This window comes from Anarhichas minor, unplaced genomic scaffold (genome assembly GCF_050575085.1).
Source record: "Anarhichas minor isolate MPS153535 unplaced genomic scaffold, ASM5057508v1 ptg000137l, whole genome shotgun sequence".
In the NCBI taxonomy this organism is placed as follows: domain Eukaryota; kingdom Metazoa; phylum Chordata; class Actinopteri; order Perciformes; family Anarhichadidae; genus Anarhichas; species Anarhichas minor.
This window is the reverse complement of record NW_027466583.1, coordinates 757476-774442: the sequence shown is the minus strand read 5'-3', so window position 1 is coordinate 774442 and position 16967 is coordinate 757476. Positions and strand designations below refer to the sequence as shown.

Here is a 16967-nt window from a genome sequence, read left to right as displayed (position 1 = left end):
TCATGTGTATGTCAGTGTGTGTGTGTGTATGTCAGTGTATGTGTGTGTGTGTTCATGTGTGTGTGTGTGTGTGTGTTTCCGGGTTAATTATGAATCATAATCTGAAGTTTGTTTTCTTCTATAAATCATTTTAATTGTTTTTCTTCTGATCGTTTGTTGTTTTGTTATTTTTGAGGAGGGGGGGGCGTTCAGAACACCTGAACATTCTACAGCTGAGAGGCCCCGCCCCCAATCACAACCTCACTATGACATGGACACGATGACATCACGGTGTAGCCCCTCCCCCCAGTGTTTGTTGTTGTTTTTGTTGTTTCTGAACCTCAGGATCCTCCTGCAGACAACACGACGACAATAAACCGTCAAAACACGACTCTGTGCCTCCGTCAGTCTCAGGGATCCACAACGTCTACAATACATCAACGTTTACAGTATATATAAATATATGTACATCAATAAAGAGCTAAGAAACAAACACATAGAGAGAGAAACACTATCAACAGACCAACAGCTGGTCTTATCACTTCCTGCTTCGCTTCCTGGTTACGTCGTCCTCCATCGGCGTGGTTTCTCCTCTCAGAGTCTCAGGATCTTCTTCCAGAATGCAGCTCTTCGTCTTCGTCTTCGTCCTCCTGTCCTGCCTCGTCCTCCCGGTGACGCCGTGGGCCGGTTGCCACAGGGACCGGGACAAAGACCACCGGACGAGGGAGAACTGCACGACGCGCGACTTCACCGATGTACCGGCGGGATTCGAACCCACGACCAAGGTAACCCAAAAAGAAAAATATAACAATTAAAAGTTTATTTTTCAGAATTAATATTTGGAGTTTTATTATATTATTAACAATATTCATATTTTTGATATTTATTTATATCTTTACATAAATAAAATGATCTAAATGTTAAAAACAACTAACTGTGTTTTGGGTTTCCTAAAGTAAAAACCTTCCACACATCTTACACTAAAAATAGTCATTTTGGTAATTTTTCTATTACAATTTGCTCATAATTCCTTAATTTGAACATCAGTATTTAGTAGAATGATAAAGTAATATGCAATAAATAAATATATACATATATAATAAATATAACTGACCAGCTGGATCTTTAGTTGTTATTGTTAAAAATTGAGATGAATGAGATTTTCTCACTTCTGGAACAGAACTTCTGGTTCTGGCTTCTTTGGCTTTCTGTATGACTGTAGAGCGATGTTATCTCTTAATATAAGATCGTTACATTTATATATAACTGGATCCTGATTGGACGAAAGTGTTTTTGACTGACGGGACGAGACCACAGCGGAAACACCAGCTTCCTGTTTCAGACGATAAGACGACAGTTTGACAGAAAAAACCCCGACAGCTTCCAACTGTTGAGTGTCTTCTTCTCTTTTTTCTTTCTTCTCTTTTTTTTAGGTTTTTTTGTTTCCCAAAAACCAGTTCTCCAGTCTGTCCTGGTCCTCCTTCCAGATCTTCACCAAAATCTATGAGCTGGACCTCACAGGAAACAAGGTGTCTGAAAGTGAACCCTGAAACTAAACGTACGTTTTGTGTTTCATTCATAAATAATTAGAACTTAAAGGTTTCATGACTTTCTGTTTTTCCAGATTCCAGAGGTGACCCTCAGCGTTGCTCCGATCCTCCCCAGCCTCAGTGTCCTCCGACTGGGATCGAACCGCCTGACGGCCCTCTCTGAAGGCTCCTTCTCCGCCTGTCCCGGTCTGACCGAACTCTACCTGGACCACAACGCCGTGGACTCTCTGAGGGACCACACCTTCTCTGGCCTCAGCAAGCTGGAGGTCAGTGGGTCAGCCTGTTAGCAAGGAGGTTAGGACGCATACCGTGAATGTAACATGAAGGGAAGTTGGGACGCAGAACATGAAGGTAGCATGAAGGGAAGTTAGGATGCATACCGTGAAGGTAGCATGATAGGAAGTTAGGATGTATACCGTGAAGGTAGCATGATAGGAAGTTAGGATGCATACCGTGAAGGTAGCATGATAGGAAGTTAGGATGCATACCGTGAAGGTAGCATAAAGGGAAGTTAGGATGCATACCGTGAATGTAGCGTGATAGGAAGTTAGGATGCATACCTTGAATGTAGCGTGATAGGAAGTTAGGATGCATACCGTGAAGGTAGCATAAAGGGAAGTTTGGATGTATACCGTGAAGGTAGCGTGATAGGAAGTTAGGATGTATACCGTGGAGGTAGCGTGATAGGAAGTTAGGATGCATACCGTGAAGGTAACATGAAGGGAAGTTAGGATGTATACCGTGAAGGTAGCAGGATAGGAGGAAAGGATGATTGGGACGCTTATAAAAGTTGATATTGTGAAGGTAGCGTGTTTGGAAGTTAGGACGCATACTGTGAAGGTTGCATGTGAGGAAGTTAGGAGGTCGTGACAATACAATGTGAGAAAGTAGGGCACATAGCATGTCAGGATGTTATGATGACTGAGAAACCTGGATACTTTTCACTGAGTTCTTAGTTTTCTTACTGATCAACGCTCAGCTCCTCATTGGTTCTGTCCTCTAGATCCTGGACCTGTCGTCCAATCGTATCAAAGTGCTTCCCGAGCTCTTGCTCCACCCCCTCCCCGCCATCGAGACCCTCTACCTGGAGAACAACAAGGTGGGAGAACACAGAGCTTTTCTATGTTGTTGTTCATCTTCTTGCCTGTAGGGGGCGCAGGTTGGCACAACTCACACCCTGTTACCTTTTCACTTCAGATCACGGTGATGCCAGATGGTTGGTTCAGCCAGAAGAAGGAGGTGCCGTACCTCTACCTCTCAGCCAATCCCTGGGCCTGCTACTGTTCCCTCAGTTACTTGAGCGTATACGTCGACGAATATGAATTCAACGTCTACGTCCGGGACGGACCGGTCATTGAAATCAGCGCCGAAAGTGTGGTGAGTACCAAGTTAGTACGCAGAACATGAAGGTAGCATGAAGGGAAGTTAGGACGCAGAACATGAAGGTAGCATGAAGGGAAGTTAGTACGCAGAACATGAAGGTAGCGTGAAGGGAAGTTAGGACGCAGAACATGAAGGTAGCGTGAAGGGAAGTTAGTACGCAGAACATGAAGGTAGCGTGAAGGGAAGTTAGGACGCAGAACATGAAGGTAGCGTGAAGGGAAGTTGGGACACAGAACATGAAGGTAGCGTGAAGGGAAGTTGGGACACAGAACATGAAGGTAACATGAAGGGAAGTTAGGACGCAGAACATGAAGGGAACTTAGGACACAGAACATGAAGGTAGCGTGAAGGGGAGTTAGGACGCAGAACATGAAGGTAGCATGGAGACAATTTTTCAATTGACAATTTTCAAAGACAATCTTTTTCTTCCTGTGACTTATTTATTGTTGGTGGTTGCTTTCTCAGGTCTGTGAGTCTCCTCAGTGGCTTAAGAATAAACCTGTAATGAGTCTGGACGAAACTGATCTGTGTCCACCAGAATCAGGTCCAACCGAAGACAAAACAGATACTCCTACTACGATTAGTCCTACTACTACTACGATTAGTCCTGAACCGTATGCTGGTTCGTGGTCAGGGGTCAGAGGTGACGGGTCTTTGTTTGGGTTGCACCTTTTAGCTCCTCATCCGACCGTTGGCCCCCGAACCGAACGTCCTGCTAAGATGAAGCCAACTGTCACGTCAACAACACCGAAACGTTGGGTGGTCGCAATGACCGTCTCCACCGAGGCAACCACCACCGAGGCAACCACCACCGAGGCGACCACCACCAACAAAGTAACCGCCACCGAAGCGACCACCACCGAGGCGACCACCACCGAGGCGACCACCAACAAGGCGACCACCAACAACAAGGCAACCACCACCAACAAGGAAACCACCACCAACAAGGCAACCGCCACCACCGAGGCCACCACCGAGGCCACCACCGAGGCGACCGCCAACAAGGAAACCACCGCCAACAAGGAAACCACCACCAACAAGGCAACCACCACCAAGCTGACCGCTGTCCGAGGTGTCGGCGCGTTCTGTTTTTGGCTCTTTGCAGGTTGCCTGCTGCTGTGCGCGGTGTCGGCGGCGTGCGTCTTGGTCACTCTGGCGAGGGCGATTGTCTGGTACAGGAGGGCGTACAAACCGCTGTGTGCGACGCTGGCGAGGTGGAGAGGAGGAGGTGAGGTTGTGAGGATGCTGACGCACAACAGGAAGGAAGAGAGGGAGGTGGCAGGAGGAGGAGGAGGAGGAGGAGTGGTGGCGCTGTATCGCTCTGTGCTGTTCGTCCACAGAGAGGGAGGAGGAGCTACAGAGAAAGGAGGTGAGGAAGGGAAAGAACGACTTCTCGTCACTCTGGAGCCGACTGGAGGAGGAGCGAGAGAGGAGGAAGGAGAGAGAGGAAGGACGGGGGAGAAGGGAGTGTACAGGAAGACGTTGTACCGTCTGTCAAGCAAAGAGGAGGAGCTAGAGGGATGGAGGGACGTGACGGAGGAGTGTCGAGTCTCCACAGAAGAGGGAGGGAGGAGGCGAGGAGAGGAGACGAGCGGAGGAGGAGGAGTTACCAGAAAGTGCTACAGCGTCATTCTGAGGGAGAAGAGGGAGGAGGCGGGGGGAGGGAGGGAGGAGCTTGACTGGGTGGTGGGCGGGTGGGAGGTGAAAAGCGGGGAGGAGGAGGAGGGGCCCAGGAGCAGCTGGGGGGAGTGGCTAGCACACTACTTACCCAGCATGCCCTGGAGTGTGACCACGCCTCCTGAGAACGAGGCGTCTCAGTGATGTCATCAGTGTGTGAGCATCAGGTCGTCTTCCTGCCTTTGCTTTCCACATAGATCCCCTTATATATATATATGTATAATACATGTATACATATATATATGTATATATATTATACGTATATATATATATATATCACAATTGAGTATAATAAGTATAAACTCAGCTTTGTAACATTGTATGTTGTCGCTCTTCATACGTTTAGATACAGACGATCTAATATCTTCTTTGACCTTCATGTTTATCGACAGTTGTTTTAATAACTTCTAATAATAAAATGTATCTGAAAGTTGTTTATTGTCTTCGTGGTGTTTTTTCATGTCTTTGTGGACACTTGTCTCTTTGAGGTTGTTTTGTGTAACTTCTTTTTAGTTGTCAAAGACACATTCTGATGAATCATTTATCAGCTAATCGATTAATCAATCAAGTCATTATTATTAATTCATAACAGTATGATTCAATATTACATGATAAAATATACAGTAATATATCTATTGATGGCGGAAAAAACAACTGCGTTGGCCGGGAATCGAACCCGGGTCAACTGCTTGGAAGGCAGCTATGCTAACCACTATACCACCAACGCTCGTGTTGCAATACTTCCGCCATGTTGGTTTTAAACCCACTCCTGTCACAGTCTACACGTTACTGCGGTCTGAATACTGTTAATGGCGGCTAACGTTACCAATAAACTAGCATAGACACTGCTAACAAACGTTAGCTCTCATTAACTGAGCTAGTCAGTTAGCTTGTGGACCCTAGTTATCGTTGGTGTAAACTAGTACGTTAGCTTCTTGGTTAGCCTCGTTAGCTCCAGCCGTGGAGAGGCTAGATGTTAGTCGCTGAGGAAGCTAACAGCTAACCGAGGAGCTAACAACATACCTGTAGTCTCTGTGTTAAAGCCCAGAGGACATGTGTACTTCCTACTGTCCTCCACCAGGGGGCGGGCGTTAATCACTGACTTTACGTGTGCATCAGTGAGACCACCATAAACGGGTTAATTATCAATGATACAGAGCGTTAATGAGGAGCATTTGTATCCAGAATTAGTGAGAGGATTGTGTTGTATGTGGTGAGATTCATAGTTTGTGTTCTAACATGAAGGTTATTGTTCAACAGCTTTAAAATGTCTGGTTTCCTGATGGAGTTTGGGTAACAGCTGATTAATCAGCCTGTGGAGAAAACCATGTTTAGTTGATGAGAAACACGTGTTAGCTTCAGCTGTTAGCCTGTTAGCTCCACATGTTATATACATGCTAGTTTTGACAGGGTGCACCATGGGTAACTGTTTAAACATTGCTTTGGGTTGTGTTGGCAACTTTATTTTTTACTTTACTCTCTCTGTCTCTTTTTCTCTCTCTCTCTCTGTCTCTTTTTTTCTCTCTCTCTCTCTTTCTGTCTCTCTTTTTTTCTCTCTGTCTCTTTTTCTCTCTCTCTTTCGGTCTCTCTCTTTTTTCTCTCTCTCTCTCTTTCTGTCTCTCTCTTTTTTTCTCTCTGTCTCTTTTTCTCTCTCTTTCGGTCTCTCTTTTTTTTCTCTCTCTTTCTGTCTCTCTCTTTTTTCTCTCTGTCTCTTTTTTTCTCTCTCTCTGTCTCTTTTCTCTTTTTCACTTTCTCTTTCTGTCTTTCTCTCTCTTTTTTTCTCTATCTCTCTCCTTTTTTTCTCTCTCTCTTTTTTTTCTCTATCTCTCTCTCTCTTTCTCTCTCTCTCTCTCTCTCTCTCTCTCTCTCAGACAGCCAATCATCTTCAGGGTCTCTCGCCTCCTGTTTTCATCTCACTTCACCAATCAGAGCTCACACAGCGCTCGGCACGCCGCCGCCAGCAGGAGACACGGCGGAGGGCACGAGCCCACACACACATACACACTCACTCACACACACTACACTCACACACACACACATACACACACACACACACACACACACACACACACACACACACACTTCTCGGTTACATCAACACCAGCGTGGCGTGCCCCCCCTCACTTCCCTCCTTTCACTCTGTCGCGAGAACGACGCACGTCTCCGCTCATAACCTCCGCCATTATTCATCACCCCCCACCCCGCCCCCCTTCTTTCTTCCCATGGTGGTGTTTTTTTTCCCGCCCCTGCAGGGTCTCTCCCCCCCTCTCTCTCCCTCTCGCTTCGCGCTCGCTCGTGCCAAACCCAGGTGATTATCCATCCGCCCCCCGTTATCCCCCCCCCATCCTCCTCCCCCTCCTCCTCAGTACCGACAGACCGACAAATCCCTCCCGGTGCTCCTCTCCCCCCCCCCCATCCCTCCTCTCTCTCTCTCTCTCTCTCTCTCTCTCTCTGTCTCCTTCCCCGCCAGCCATGATCCGTGGCGGGCTAATTCCCAGACGGTCTTCTTCTTCTTCCTCTTCTCCTCCTTCCTCCTCTTCTCCTCATCACCCTCTTCCTCCTCCTCCTCCTCCTCCTCCCCGTGGGCCCGGTAAGTAGCAGCATCAGTGGCGTCCATCTTCTGGTTTTCTCCTCCTCTCTGTCGGGCTGCATGCTGCGTTCACGGTCGTTATCGGTTGTTATCGGGTCTGGCTTTTTTTTCCTTTTTTGATTGACCCCCTTCCCTCCCTCCTTCCTCCCTCCTTCCAACCTCCTCCCTCCTCCTCCTCAGCATCCGTGCAGTGTGCCTGAGGGGGGAGGAGGAGGGGTGTGTGGGGGGGGGGGGGGTAATGTGTCGCGTGGGAGAGCCGTTTTCCCCTCGCGGCCGGTGGCCACCGTGACCTTCTGTCGGAGCTCGCGCCGGCCCGGTTGACCAGACAGGGTAATTAGTTACGCCTCGAGGGAGTGGGGGGGGGGAGGGAGAGACACACACTCTGCACTCATGCACACACGCGCACATCACAGAGACACTCGTCCTCCGCTGGAAGCTGCACACATTTTTTTTTCTTCTACAGATACACACACACACACACACGCACACACACACTCATTCACAAAGGCACTGGATGTTTTTACAGTCAGGTTAATCCATCATGTGTGTGTGTGTGTGATGTAACATTATAAAACAACGTTAATGTTATAACAACGTATATCTTTAACAAAACTTAACTTTTCCTCAGTTCAGTGAAACAGTCTGCCACGTTGTGGAGGTCGAAGCATTTGGGTTCAAAGTTGACCTCTGTGGCGGAGCGTCGTGGCGTAATGTCTTGGCGTAGCGTCTTGGCGGAGCGTCGTGGCGGAGCGTCGTGGCGTAGCGTCGTGGCGTAGCGTCTTGGCGGAGCGTCTTGGCGGAGCGTCTTGGCGGAGCGTCGTGGCGGAGCGTCTTGGCGGAGCGTCGTGGCGGAGCGTCGTGGCGGAGCGTCTTGGCGGAGCGTCGTGGCGGAGCGTCGTGGCGGAGCGTCTTGGCGGAGCGTCGTGGCGGAGCGTCGTGGCGGAGCGTCTTGGCGGAGCGTCGTGGCGGAGCGTCTTGGCGGAGCGTCGTGGCGGAGCGTCGTGGCGGAGCGTCTTGGCGGAGCGTCGTGGCGGAGCGTCGTGGCGGAGCGTCGTGGCGTAGCGTCTTGGCGGAGCGTCGTGGCGGAGCGTCGTGGCGGAGCGTCGTGACGGAGCGTCGTGGCGGAGCGTCTTGGCGGAGCGTCGTGGCGGAGCGTCTTGGCAGAGCATTGTGCGGAGCTTCTTGGAGGAGCGTCTTTGCCATCGTAACATTCAAATGTTTAAAGATTCAAAGAAGAAGAGACAAACCTGTTTGAATACTGTGGTGACGACGTGTCCAATAGAATGAAGGGAAATCTGCAGAATGAACTGTTTCATGTTCACCTTCTTTGTTTTCCTTCACAGAGCAGAACGTGTCAACCACACAAGACCAGCTGTGAGTGTGTGTGTGTGTGTGTGTGTGTGTGTGTGTGTGTGTGTGTGTGTGGTCATGTCAGGCATGACGAGCGGCGTGTGTGTGGAGAGCGACCTCTCCTCGATGCTACAAAGAAGCTCCGCCCCCTCTCACCATCACCCGAATCACCACGGTTATGGTGGACAGGGACAGGTGAGTCGCCTTTTTGGAAAGATCGTGAAATACTTAGTTAGGTTCAGGAGAGGTTGTAAAAAACAACATTCTCATTTCACTTGGGGAACAGCTGAAGATCGGTGTCAGTTTGAAGCTCTGTGACGTCGTCATGGTTATTGACGCGTTATTGACGCGTTATTGACGCGTTATTGACGCGTTGTTGACGCGTTGACGCGTTATTGACCCCCTGTGGTGCCGGTGTGTTTCAGGTGTCGAGTCTCGGTCCGATGCTGGACTACACCACCGAGATGGACCGCTACCGTTCCTCCATCGCCAGCTTCTACAAGACCAACGTCAACATGAACATGAACGTCTCGAACTTCCCTCAGTCCGCCAAACTGGCGGCGCGTTTGGCGGCCGCTGCCCCTATTTTCCCCCCCGCCGCCGCCAGGCTGGGAGCCATGGCGACGGGGCCCTGGGGTTGTCACGACAACATGAACATGAATCACCCGGCGGCCATGTTCTGGGGCCGACCCAAACCGGCGACGCACCACCACCACCACCCCCACCACCCCTCAGCAACACCGGGTCACATGACCTCAACACACCCCCACAGTACCAGCATGCACCAGGGCGGTGGGGTGGCGGGAGGGGGAGGAGCTGGAGGGAGCAGTGAGGGGGGAGGAGCTGAGAAACACGGACACACCCCATCCTCACAAGGAGCCGCGCACCATCACCCCATGGCGCCTAGCAACGGGAACTTCCTCCCTGGTTATGGCGGGGGGGCGGAGTGCGGCGTCATGAACAAACAGGGACACGCCCACCCGGACATGATGGGCCTATCGGAGGGCGGGGGCTGCAATGGGGGAGGGGTGATGGGCAGCAGCTTCCTGGGGGGGCTGGGATTACCCCCCGGGGTCATCGTCATGGCGATGGGGTCGGCGGGAGGCGGGACTTTGGACGCCGGCAGCGCCTTCCAGATGACCGGCGGCCAACGGGCGCTAACGGACTGCCAGCAGCACGCCAACTCCTCCCCCTGCCCCTCCTCCTCGCCCTCGTCGTCGGGGGTGACGGGCGGGGGGGGCGTGGCCTTGTCGTCCTCGTCGTCGGGGGCGACGGCCAAGAGGAAGAGGAAGCGGTGCGGGGTGTGCGGGCCGTGCCGACGGCTCATCAACTGCGGCGTCTGCTCGTCATGCCGCAACCGCAAGACGGGTCACCAGATCTGCAAGTTCAGGAAGTGTGAAGAGCTGAAGAAGAAACCGGGGGGAGGAGGGGGGGCGCTGGAGGTGAGTGTGTGTGTGTGTGTGTGTGTGTACGTGTGTCTGTCAGTGTGTGTGTGTGTGTCTGTCCGTGTGTGTCTGTCCGTGTGTGTGTGTGTGTGTCTGTGTGTGTCTGTCCGTGTGTGTGTGTGTGTGTGTGTGTCTGTGTGTGTTGGCTCACTTAACCCGGATGACTGCCAGAGAGCTGGAAGGCATCGCTCACCCTGCTGAGTGTTTGTGTGTGAACGCTGTGCAGATGGTGGGTGGTGAAAAGCGAGAGCTCGATCCCTGCAGGGTCTGGCAGGCTGCCAACACACACACTGACACACACACACACCAACTCTCCACTGATTCATAGTGATAAAACGAGCCGGAGAGGGAAGGAGAATATTTGTTATCTACTACTGTGTGTGTGTGTGTGTGTGTGTGTGTAGTAAGAATTAGTGCCGATCAATAATTCATTGACACCAGCATTCGACCTCACTGATGACTCTATATATCACACACACACACACTCTCCCTGTGGGAATCTCCACAAACTATAACTAATTATTCCCTCAGCATCACACACACACACACACACACACACACACACATTGAAAGATGGTGTAAGAGAGAGAGTGTGTGTGCGTGTGTTAGTAAAACAGTGAATTAACAGTCATAATCTCCCTCAATTACACACTAATTGGACCTGTGGATACTAGTGGCAAGTGACAGCACTGTGAGTGTGTCTGTGTGAATGTGTGTCTGTGTGAGTGTGTGCGTGTGTTGTATGTGTGCGTGTGTGTGTATGTGTGTGTGTGTGTGTGTCTGTGTGTGTGTCTGTGTGTGTCGCAGGTGGTTTCAAACTCTTGCCTCATCCTTTCCTTCGTTCTCTGTGATGTCGGTCTGACAGACTCTCAGCCAATCAGAAAGTTTACTTTGTGAAATGAGAGCAAAGCATCTTGGGAGTTTTGTATTTTTTTATCTGCACTGACTTTAAAGAGAAATCCAAATGTTCAAAGCGTTCAAAAGGAAAACTTCTGTGTTTTGAGCAAAAAATATTCAACTCCTGTGAAAAGTGAACTCCTGCTGCGCCTTTCAACTTGTAATTCCTCCTCTTCCTTTTTCCCACAAAACTGTGAAGAAGACTTGAAACTAGAGATTGAGACCATGAACTCATGTTTACAATGTTTGAAAGGAACCGGAGCTGGTGGAGGAGGTGGAGCGGTATCCACTAGATATAGTTGGGCTCACCTCCACACATAGCGCTGGGTCTGGATCCAAACTCCCGGAGAGGGGCTAGACTTTATCCTGTTGTGGAGTTACACCAGGCTGAGATGCGCCGGGCCGGTGTAGGGATACTCCGGAGCATCCGGATGAGTGTCGCTGTGTTGGAGTCCTTGACTTTTTGTGCCAAAGAGTTCCCATTTTTTAAAAAGGGTTACCGAAGAGTGTGCACCAATTATCGGGGTATCAAACTGCTTAGACTCTCCGCTTAAGTTCGGAGACGAGGAAGCTCTAACTGATTGTCAAACCTCAGATCCAGGAGGAGCAATGCGGATTCTGTCCCGGTCGTGTAACAGTGGACCAGCTCGTTACCTTTACAGGTCTGTTGGATGGGTCAGGGGAGCTTGCTAATCCAGTCTACATGTGTTTTGTGGACTTGGGGGAGTCCTGTGGGGGGTACTGTGGGAATACGAATATGTTGCTGCAAGCTGTGTCAGTAAACTAATGGACAGGATCGCAAGGCTGGGGGGAGGAGAGTGTTTGGTTTGGGGACCTCAGAATTAGGTCTCTGCTCTTTGCAGATGATGTGGTTCTATTGGCTCCTTCAGAGGGAGTCTCTCAAGGGTCTTGTTCACCAGTGAGGGTCGGAGCGTGAAATGGACAGGTGGTTCTGTTCAGGGTCAGCTGTGATGAAGACGTTGTACCGGATCGTTGTGGTGAAGAGGGAGCTGAGACGCTGATCCTTCAGGTTAAAGGGACCAGCTGAGGAGGTTCAAAAGTCTGGACGCCTCTCTCTTAGAGGTTTTCTAGGGTTTCGTCCAACTGGTAAGAGGCCTCGGGTGTCAGACCCAGAACAGGGAGGGATTATATAACTCTGTCCTAGCAACGCCTCGGGATCCATCAGAAAACATGAAAAGCCGAGTTTGAGGCTTCAAAACGTCCACAGACCAAGTCATGATGTCACAGCGACTACGTCCACTTCTGATGTTTATTAATGTGAACAGAGTGAGATGTTGTAAAAAGACTCTTAACACAATTTTAGTTTTCATTTCACTGAACACAATCCTCACATTTAAATCCCAAATTCTACTTTAACGATCATGTATTTGATATGTTATTGTTCGATGATGTATTCTTTTCCCCAGAGGATGAACCATGACATAGTGTAGGTCAGTCACAGCCTGTAGGTGTGAATGGTTTGTCTGGATGGATGTCTTTCAATCAGTTCTGCTCCACTCTCAATTTTGTACTCAAATGACTTCAAATTCGTGGCTCCCAGAGGATGAACCCTTCGGGTGATCCAGGGTGGTACACGTCCACTTAAACACTCAGATATTGACAGATTCTTTTTGACTTTTTGCTGAGTACATCCATGGGAGGGAGCGGGAGAAGTATATTTTGTGTACGTTTCTTTCTCTCACGTCTGGGTTTTTTTTTTTTTTTTTGTCTCTTATTTTAGCGGCCGCCGTCTGTACCAACCGGCGAGGCGTTCCGTTGGTTCTTCTAGCCTCCACCTCCACCAACAGAGTCGCAGCTAGAGGCCGAACAGGAAGTCACCCTCACATATGGACTACAAATCCAGGACCACAACCTCTGGATTTGAACCAGGTGCTTTTGCAACGAGGATTACAATTTCATACTGTGTGGATGACGAATTTAAGACTGCAAATCCCACCTCAACTGGGAACCAGCTAGGAGGACAGAGGCAGAGGGGGGGGGGGGCAGTTTGGTCACAGGCAACATGAATCGGCCGATCAGAATTTGGCGAGATGATGTCACAGTTTTACGTTTCTGAACTTGTTTGCAGTTACATTTAATACTCATATCTGAAATAGATGCACACAGGTTGTCGATACAAAATATTCGTTCATGTTAGCATCACAAGCTACAGCTAGCAGGGTGGAATTATAAACCGACCAATCACAGTTTAGTAAGCGACAGCTAGCCAATAAAGAGCTGCAGGAATGAGCATAAATAACCACGAACCTGACCGTGACGTTAACCTGATGAAGCGTATCGTAGCCTCGATAGAACCCATTGAAGTTACAGGATCGCCGAATTCAGTCAACGTTCTCGCCATTGAAAGTTATCTCGTTGTTTTTTCCAAGTCTCACCTTGAAGAAGTCAGAAATATAGACAGGAAACGGTGCCAAAACTTTTGCAATTCAACATACTGTTGTTCAGCACCACAAGCCCCTTAATGTTTACGACATATCGGATACGTCCGAGCCTTAGATGATTAGGGCATGTTTTAATGAATCGGCACCGGTAAAATGAAAGCCCAAAAAGTGGGAATTATCCGGAAAGTGACTGAAAACCAAACAAATAGACTTCTGCCGTCAACAAAAGCCCATCGTTCAAAGTGACTAAACAAACTAAATCTCTCACAATCAACTCTGTAATTATTATATTTCCACCTCGTCCATCCATCCTATACCACCTAAACGCCGTACAACCTTCACCATCTGTAATCAAATCTGTGTCCTCCCTCCTTCCCTTCCTTTCCTTCCTCCTCCTCCTCCCTCATCGTAGCCAAACCAGGGAGATTCAGGCCTCAAGTTCAGACCTCTGTTGTTTCACCACAGAAACCAAAACCGGACGACAAGTTGACCTCAAATGGAAAAGAACTTTACCCAAGAGGGAGTACAACCCTCAGCAGGAAGTGATCCAGGACTGTTATTAAGGACTACAACTTCACCACAGTAGGACTACAATTACCACATCACTGTTATCTGTCTCTTCTGTCTACCTCCTCCTCAAGAACTTAGAAGACACCTTGATGGATTTTGTTTTTGTTCGTGCTTGATCTGCTTCTTAACTCTCTAGAAGGTCCAGAGCTGACCCCCCTGTTCTCATGGAACCTGGTTTCTTTAGTTACTGATGTACTCCTCTGTCTAAAGGAGCACTTAAACAGGTTTATCATTCGTCTGGATCTCAATGGAAAGTTCTCAGGGCGCAGTTTTATATGAATTTAAAACAGACTGGAAAAACTCACTTTGTTGTATTTTTGTATATTTACGCAGTGGAAGGTTTGTAATTGTGATTAAAAAACATTTCTGGGTGGAGTTTCTCTTTGAATATCGGCTCTTTAATTGGCACATCCAGTCCCGAAACATTCAGACTAATTAAGTACGTTATCAGTCAAACCCGCACCAGGACCTCAGAGAGAGTTCAGAACCAGTTTCTTTTGTGATTGTACCACATGATGACCCAACAGGAAACAGGAACCAGGAGGATCCACCTGCAGTTTAGATGCAGACTGGGGAACTCACAGGGAACCTTTTGGACCTCCTGGGAAGACCTCCGGGACTAAGAGGAACCGAACCGAAACGAGATTGAATCAGAACATTTCACAGTAAAAACACGTTTGTTTCCAACTCGTCTGTGGGTCCAGTTCTTCTGTGATACCTCTTTAAACCCATACAGAGACATTCAGTCTACGTTTAGCACAACGTTCCTCAGAGCTGCTCATGAGATATAAACTAAAGACTCCATCAGTAGAGTCAAGCACACTTTTAAATGACAAACTGATCAAACGTTGTGGGTTAACAAAGACATTTTTATTCAAGACTTTCTCCAGATTTCCATCGGCTTCGATGAGGACGTTCAAGGTCATTTACTACAGGTCGCACTAATGCTGCATTTGGTCTGCATGGTGCGGCTGATATTAGTGGGTGGAGCTAAAACACAGCAGACCACTGATTGGTCAGAGCGAATCATCACTCGCACAACATGGGACATCCTGAGCAAACCACCGCTTTTAAAAAGTTAAGCTACTGTCCATAATTACCGCCATCGTTTTTTATTCAATCGATCCAGTTTTTAAAAAAAATAGCAGCCGCAAAGTACACTACGTACACTACACTGTACACTACTTAAACTAAGCCGTACACTAAGTACACTACGTACACTACACCGTACACTACTTAAACAAAGCCGTACACTAAGTACACTACACCGTACACTACTTAAACTAAGCCGTACACTAAGTACACTACGTACACTACACCGTACACTACTTAAACAAAGCCGTACACTAAGTACACTACATACACTACACCGTACACTACTTAAACTAAGCTGTACACTACGTACACTACACCGTACACTACTTAAACTACACCGTACACTACTTAAACAAAGCCGTACACTAAGTACACTACACCGTACACTACTTAAACTAAGCCGTACACTAAGTACACTACGTACACTACACCGTACACTACTTAAACAAAGCCGTACACTAAGTACACTACATACACTACACCGTACACTACTTAAACTAAGCCGTACACTACACCGTACACTACTTAAACTAAGCCGTACACTAAGTACACTACGTACACTACACTGTACACTACTTAAACTAAGCCGTACACTACGTACACTACACCGTACACTATTTAAACAAAGCCGTACACTAAGTACACTACACCGTACACTACTTAAACTAAGCCGTACACTACTTAAACTAAGCCGTACACTACATACACTACGCCGTACACCACGTATACTAACTGCACTACCTATACTACACCGTACACTAAGTACACTACACTGTACACATACGTACACTATGGTTTACACTACATTTACTAAGTACTCTACCTACACTACGTATACTACAACGTACACTATGTAAACTAAGTACACTACATTGTACACATGTATACTACATAAACTACACGTATGCTATTTAAACTAAGCCGTAAACTACGTGTACTACGGACACTCCCTACACTACGCTGTACACTATATACACTACGACATACACTACGTAAACTAAGCCGTACACTAAGTACACTACCTACACTACGTTATACACATGTATACTACACTGTACACTACGAATACTACTCCGTACACTAGTGCTAAAAAGTCATGTTTAAATTGGATCGTGGAATTGGAGAAACTATAAATATTGACTAGCAAGAAGATAAATTCTGGAGGAGTTGAACCGTGCGGTGGATACGAGGCGTGCCTCACCATACCGTTCATGTTCCCCAGAAGATGAACCCGAGCCACCGACTCCTCATTGTGTCTCACAGACGTGTTGGAAACAATGAATCCATCTTTATTGGGTTCCTTTTATGTTTCGAGTATCACGAGGAAAACGTTCCCCTGCGTCTCCGTGAGAAGAGGACGTTTGTTTTGTGTGTCTGTCCTCCTCCTCGTGTGTCATGTGACCTCCTCGTGTGCTGAATCGTAATAACGCATTTCAAAGATTAGCTGTGTGTGTGTGGAGGAATATATGGATGTCAGGTGATTGCATCACACAACACAATGTGTGTGAGTGTGAGTGTGTGTGCGTGCGTGTGTGTGTGAGACGGAGAGAGCAGGCATGAAGATGAACAATATGTTTTTGTGTGTTTGTGTGAAAATGTGCCGCCACAGGATGGATGTGTTTGTGTGTGCGTGTGTTGCTATCTGAGGAGAGAGAAAGACCGGTTGTCCCTGACGACGGTGCGCCGTGTTGCCTGGCAACAGCGCTAACAATGGCCCACCATCAGTGTTCTAGAATGTGGGCGTGGCCTGAGAGAGCACCAGAGTTGGGGGGGGGGGGGGGGGGGGGGATTCAACCATCAATTTTGACACAAACAGCTGAGACGTCATTGATTGATGTTTGTGTCATAAATGTGTAAATAAAGGTTTTTATTGAATCAACAGATGAAACTCAGTCACGCTTCATTTCATGACTCCGTTCTTTATTATTATTAATTAAATCACTAATTATAATCAGACGGTGTTGAATCGGTCACATCGGGAACACGGCGGCTCAGTTGAACAGAAAAAATACAAAATCTGCCGACATGT

The 16967-nt window shown here is 48.1% G+C and overlaps 3 protein-coding genes and 1 non-coding gene across 6 annotated transcripts in view; 3 read left to right on the top strand and 1 right to left on the bottom strand.

Moving 5' to 3' along the window:
- The window catches only part of LOC142943477 (uncharacterized), a 226207-nt gene that overhangs the window by 164592 nt on the left and 44648 nt on the right, over positions 1–16967 (top strand). The gene's annotated exons all lie outside the window — the stretch shown is intronic.
- On the top strand, positions 23–4733 carry LOC142943522 (uncharacterized). Its single transcript, XM_076085081.1, has 6 exons — positions 23–764; positions 1413–1508; positions 1604–1795; positions 2533–2628; positions 2727–2906; positions 3378–4733. Exons 1-6 carry the CDS (start codon positions 600–602, stop codon positions 4731–4733), a joined length of 2085 nt encoding a protein of 694 aa, XP_075941196.1. The 5' UTR covers positions 23–599.
- On the bottom strand, positions 5245–5316 carry trnag-ucc (transfer RNA glycine (anticodon UCC)). The gene has a single exon. It is a non-coding gene; the product is annotated as a tRNA-Gly (tRNA).
- LOC142943459 (uncharacterized) lies at positions 6602–14218 on the top strand. 3 transcript variants are annotated; one of them, XR_012952058.1, is made up of 4 exons: positions 6602–8724; positions 8955–9971; positions 12613–12761; positions 13739–14218. XR_012952058.1 is itself a non-coding variant. In XM_076084987.1 (3 exons), exons 1-3 carry the CDS (start codon positions 8482–8484, stop codon positions 12658–12660), a joined length of 1308 nt encoding a protein of 435 aa, XP_075941102.1. In that variant the 5' UTR covers positions 6602–8481; the 3' UTR covers positions 12661–14218. The 3 variants fall into 3 exon arrangements, 1 of the variants encoding a protein (XP_075941102.1); XR_012952057.1 differs by having other exon boundaries at positions 13686–14218; XM_076084987.1 differs by having other exon boundaries at positions 12613–14218.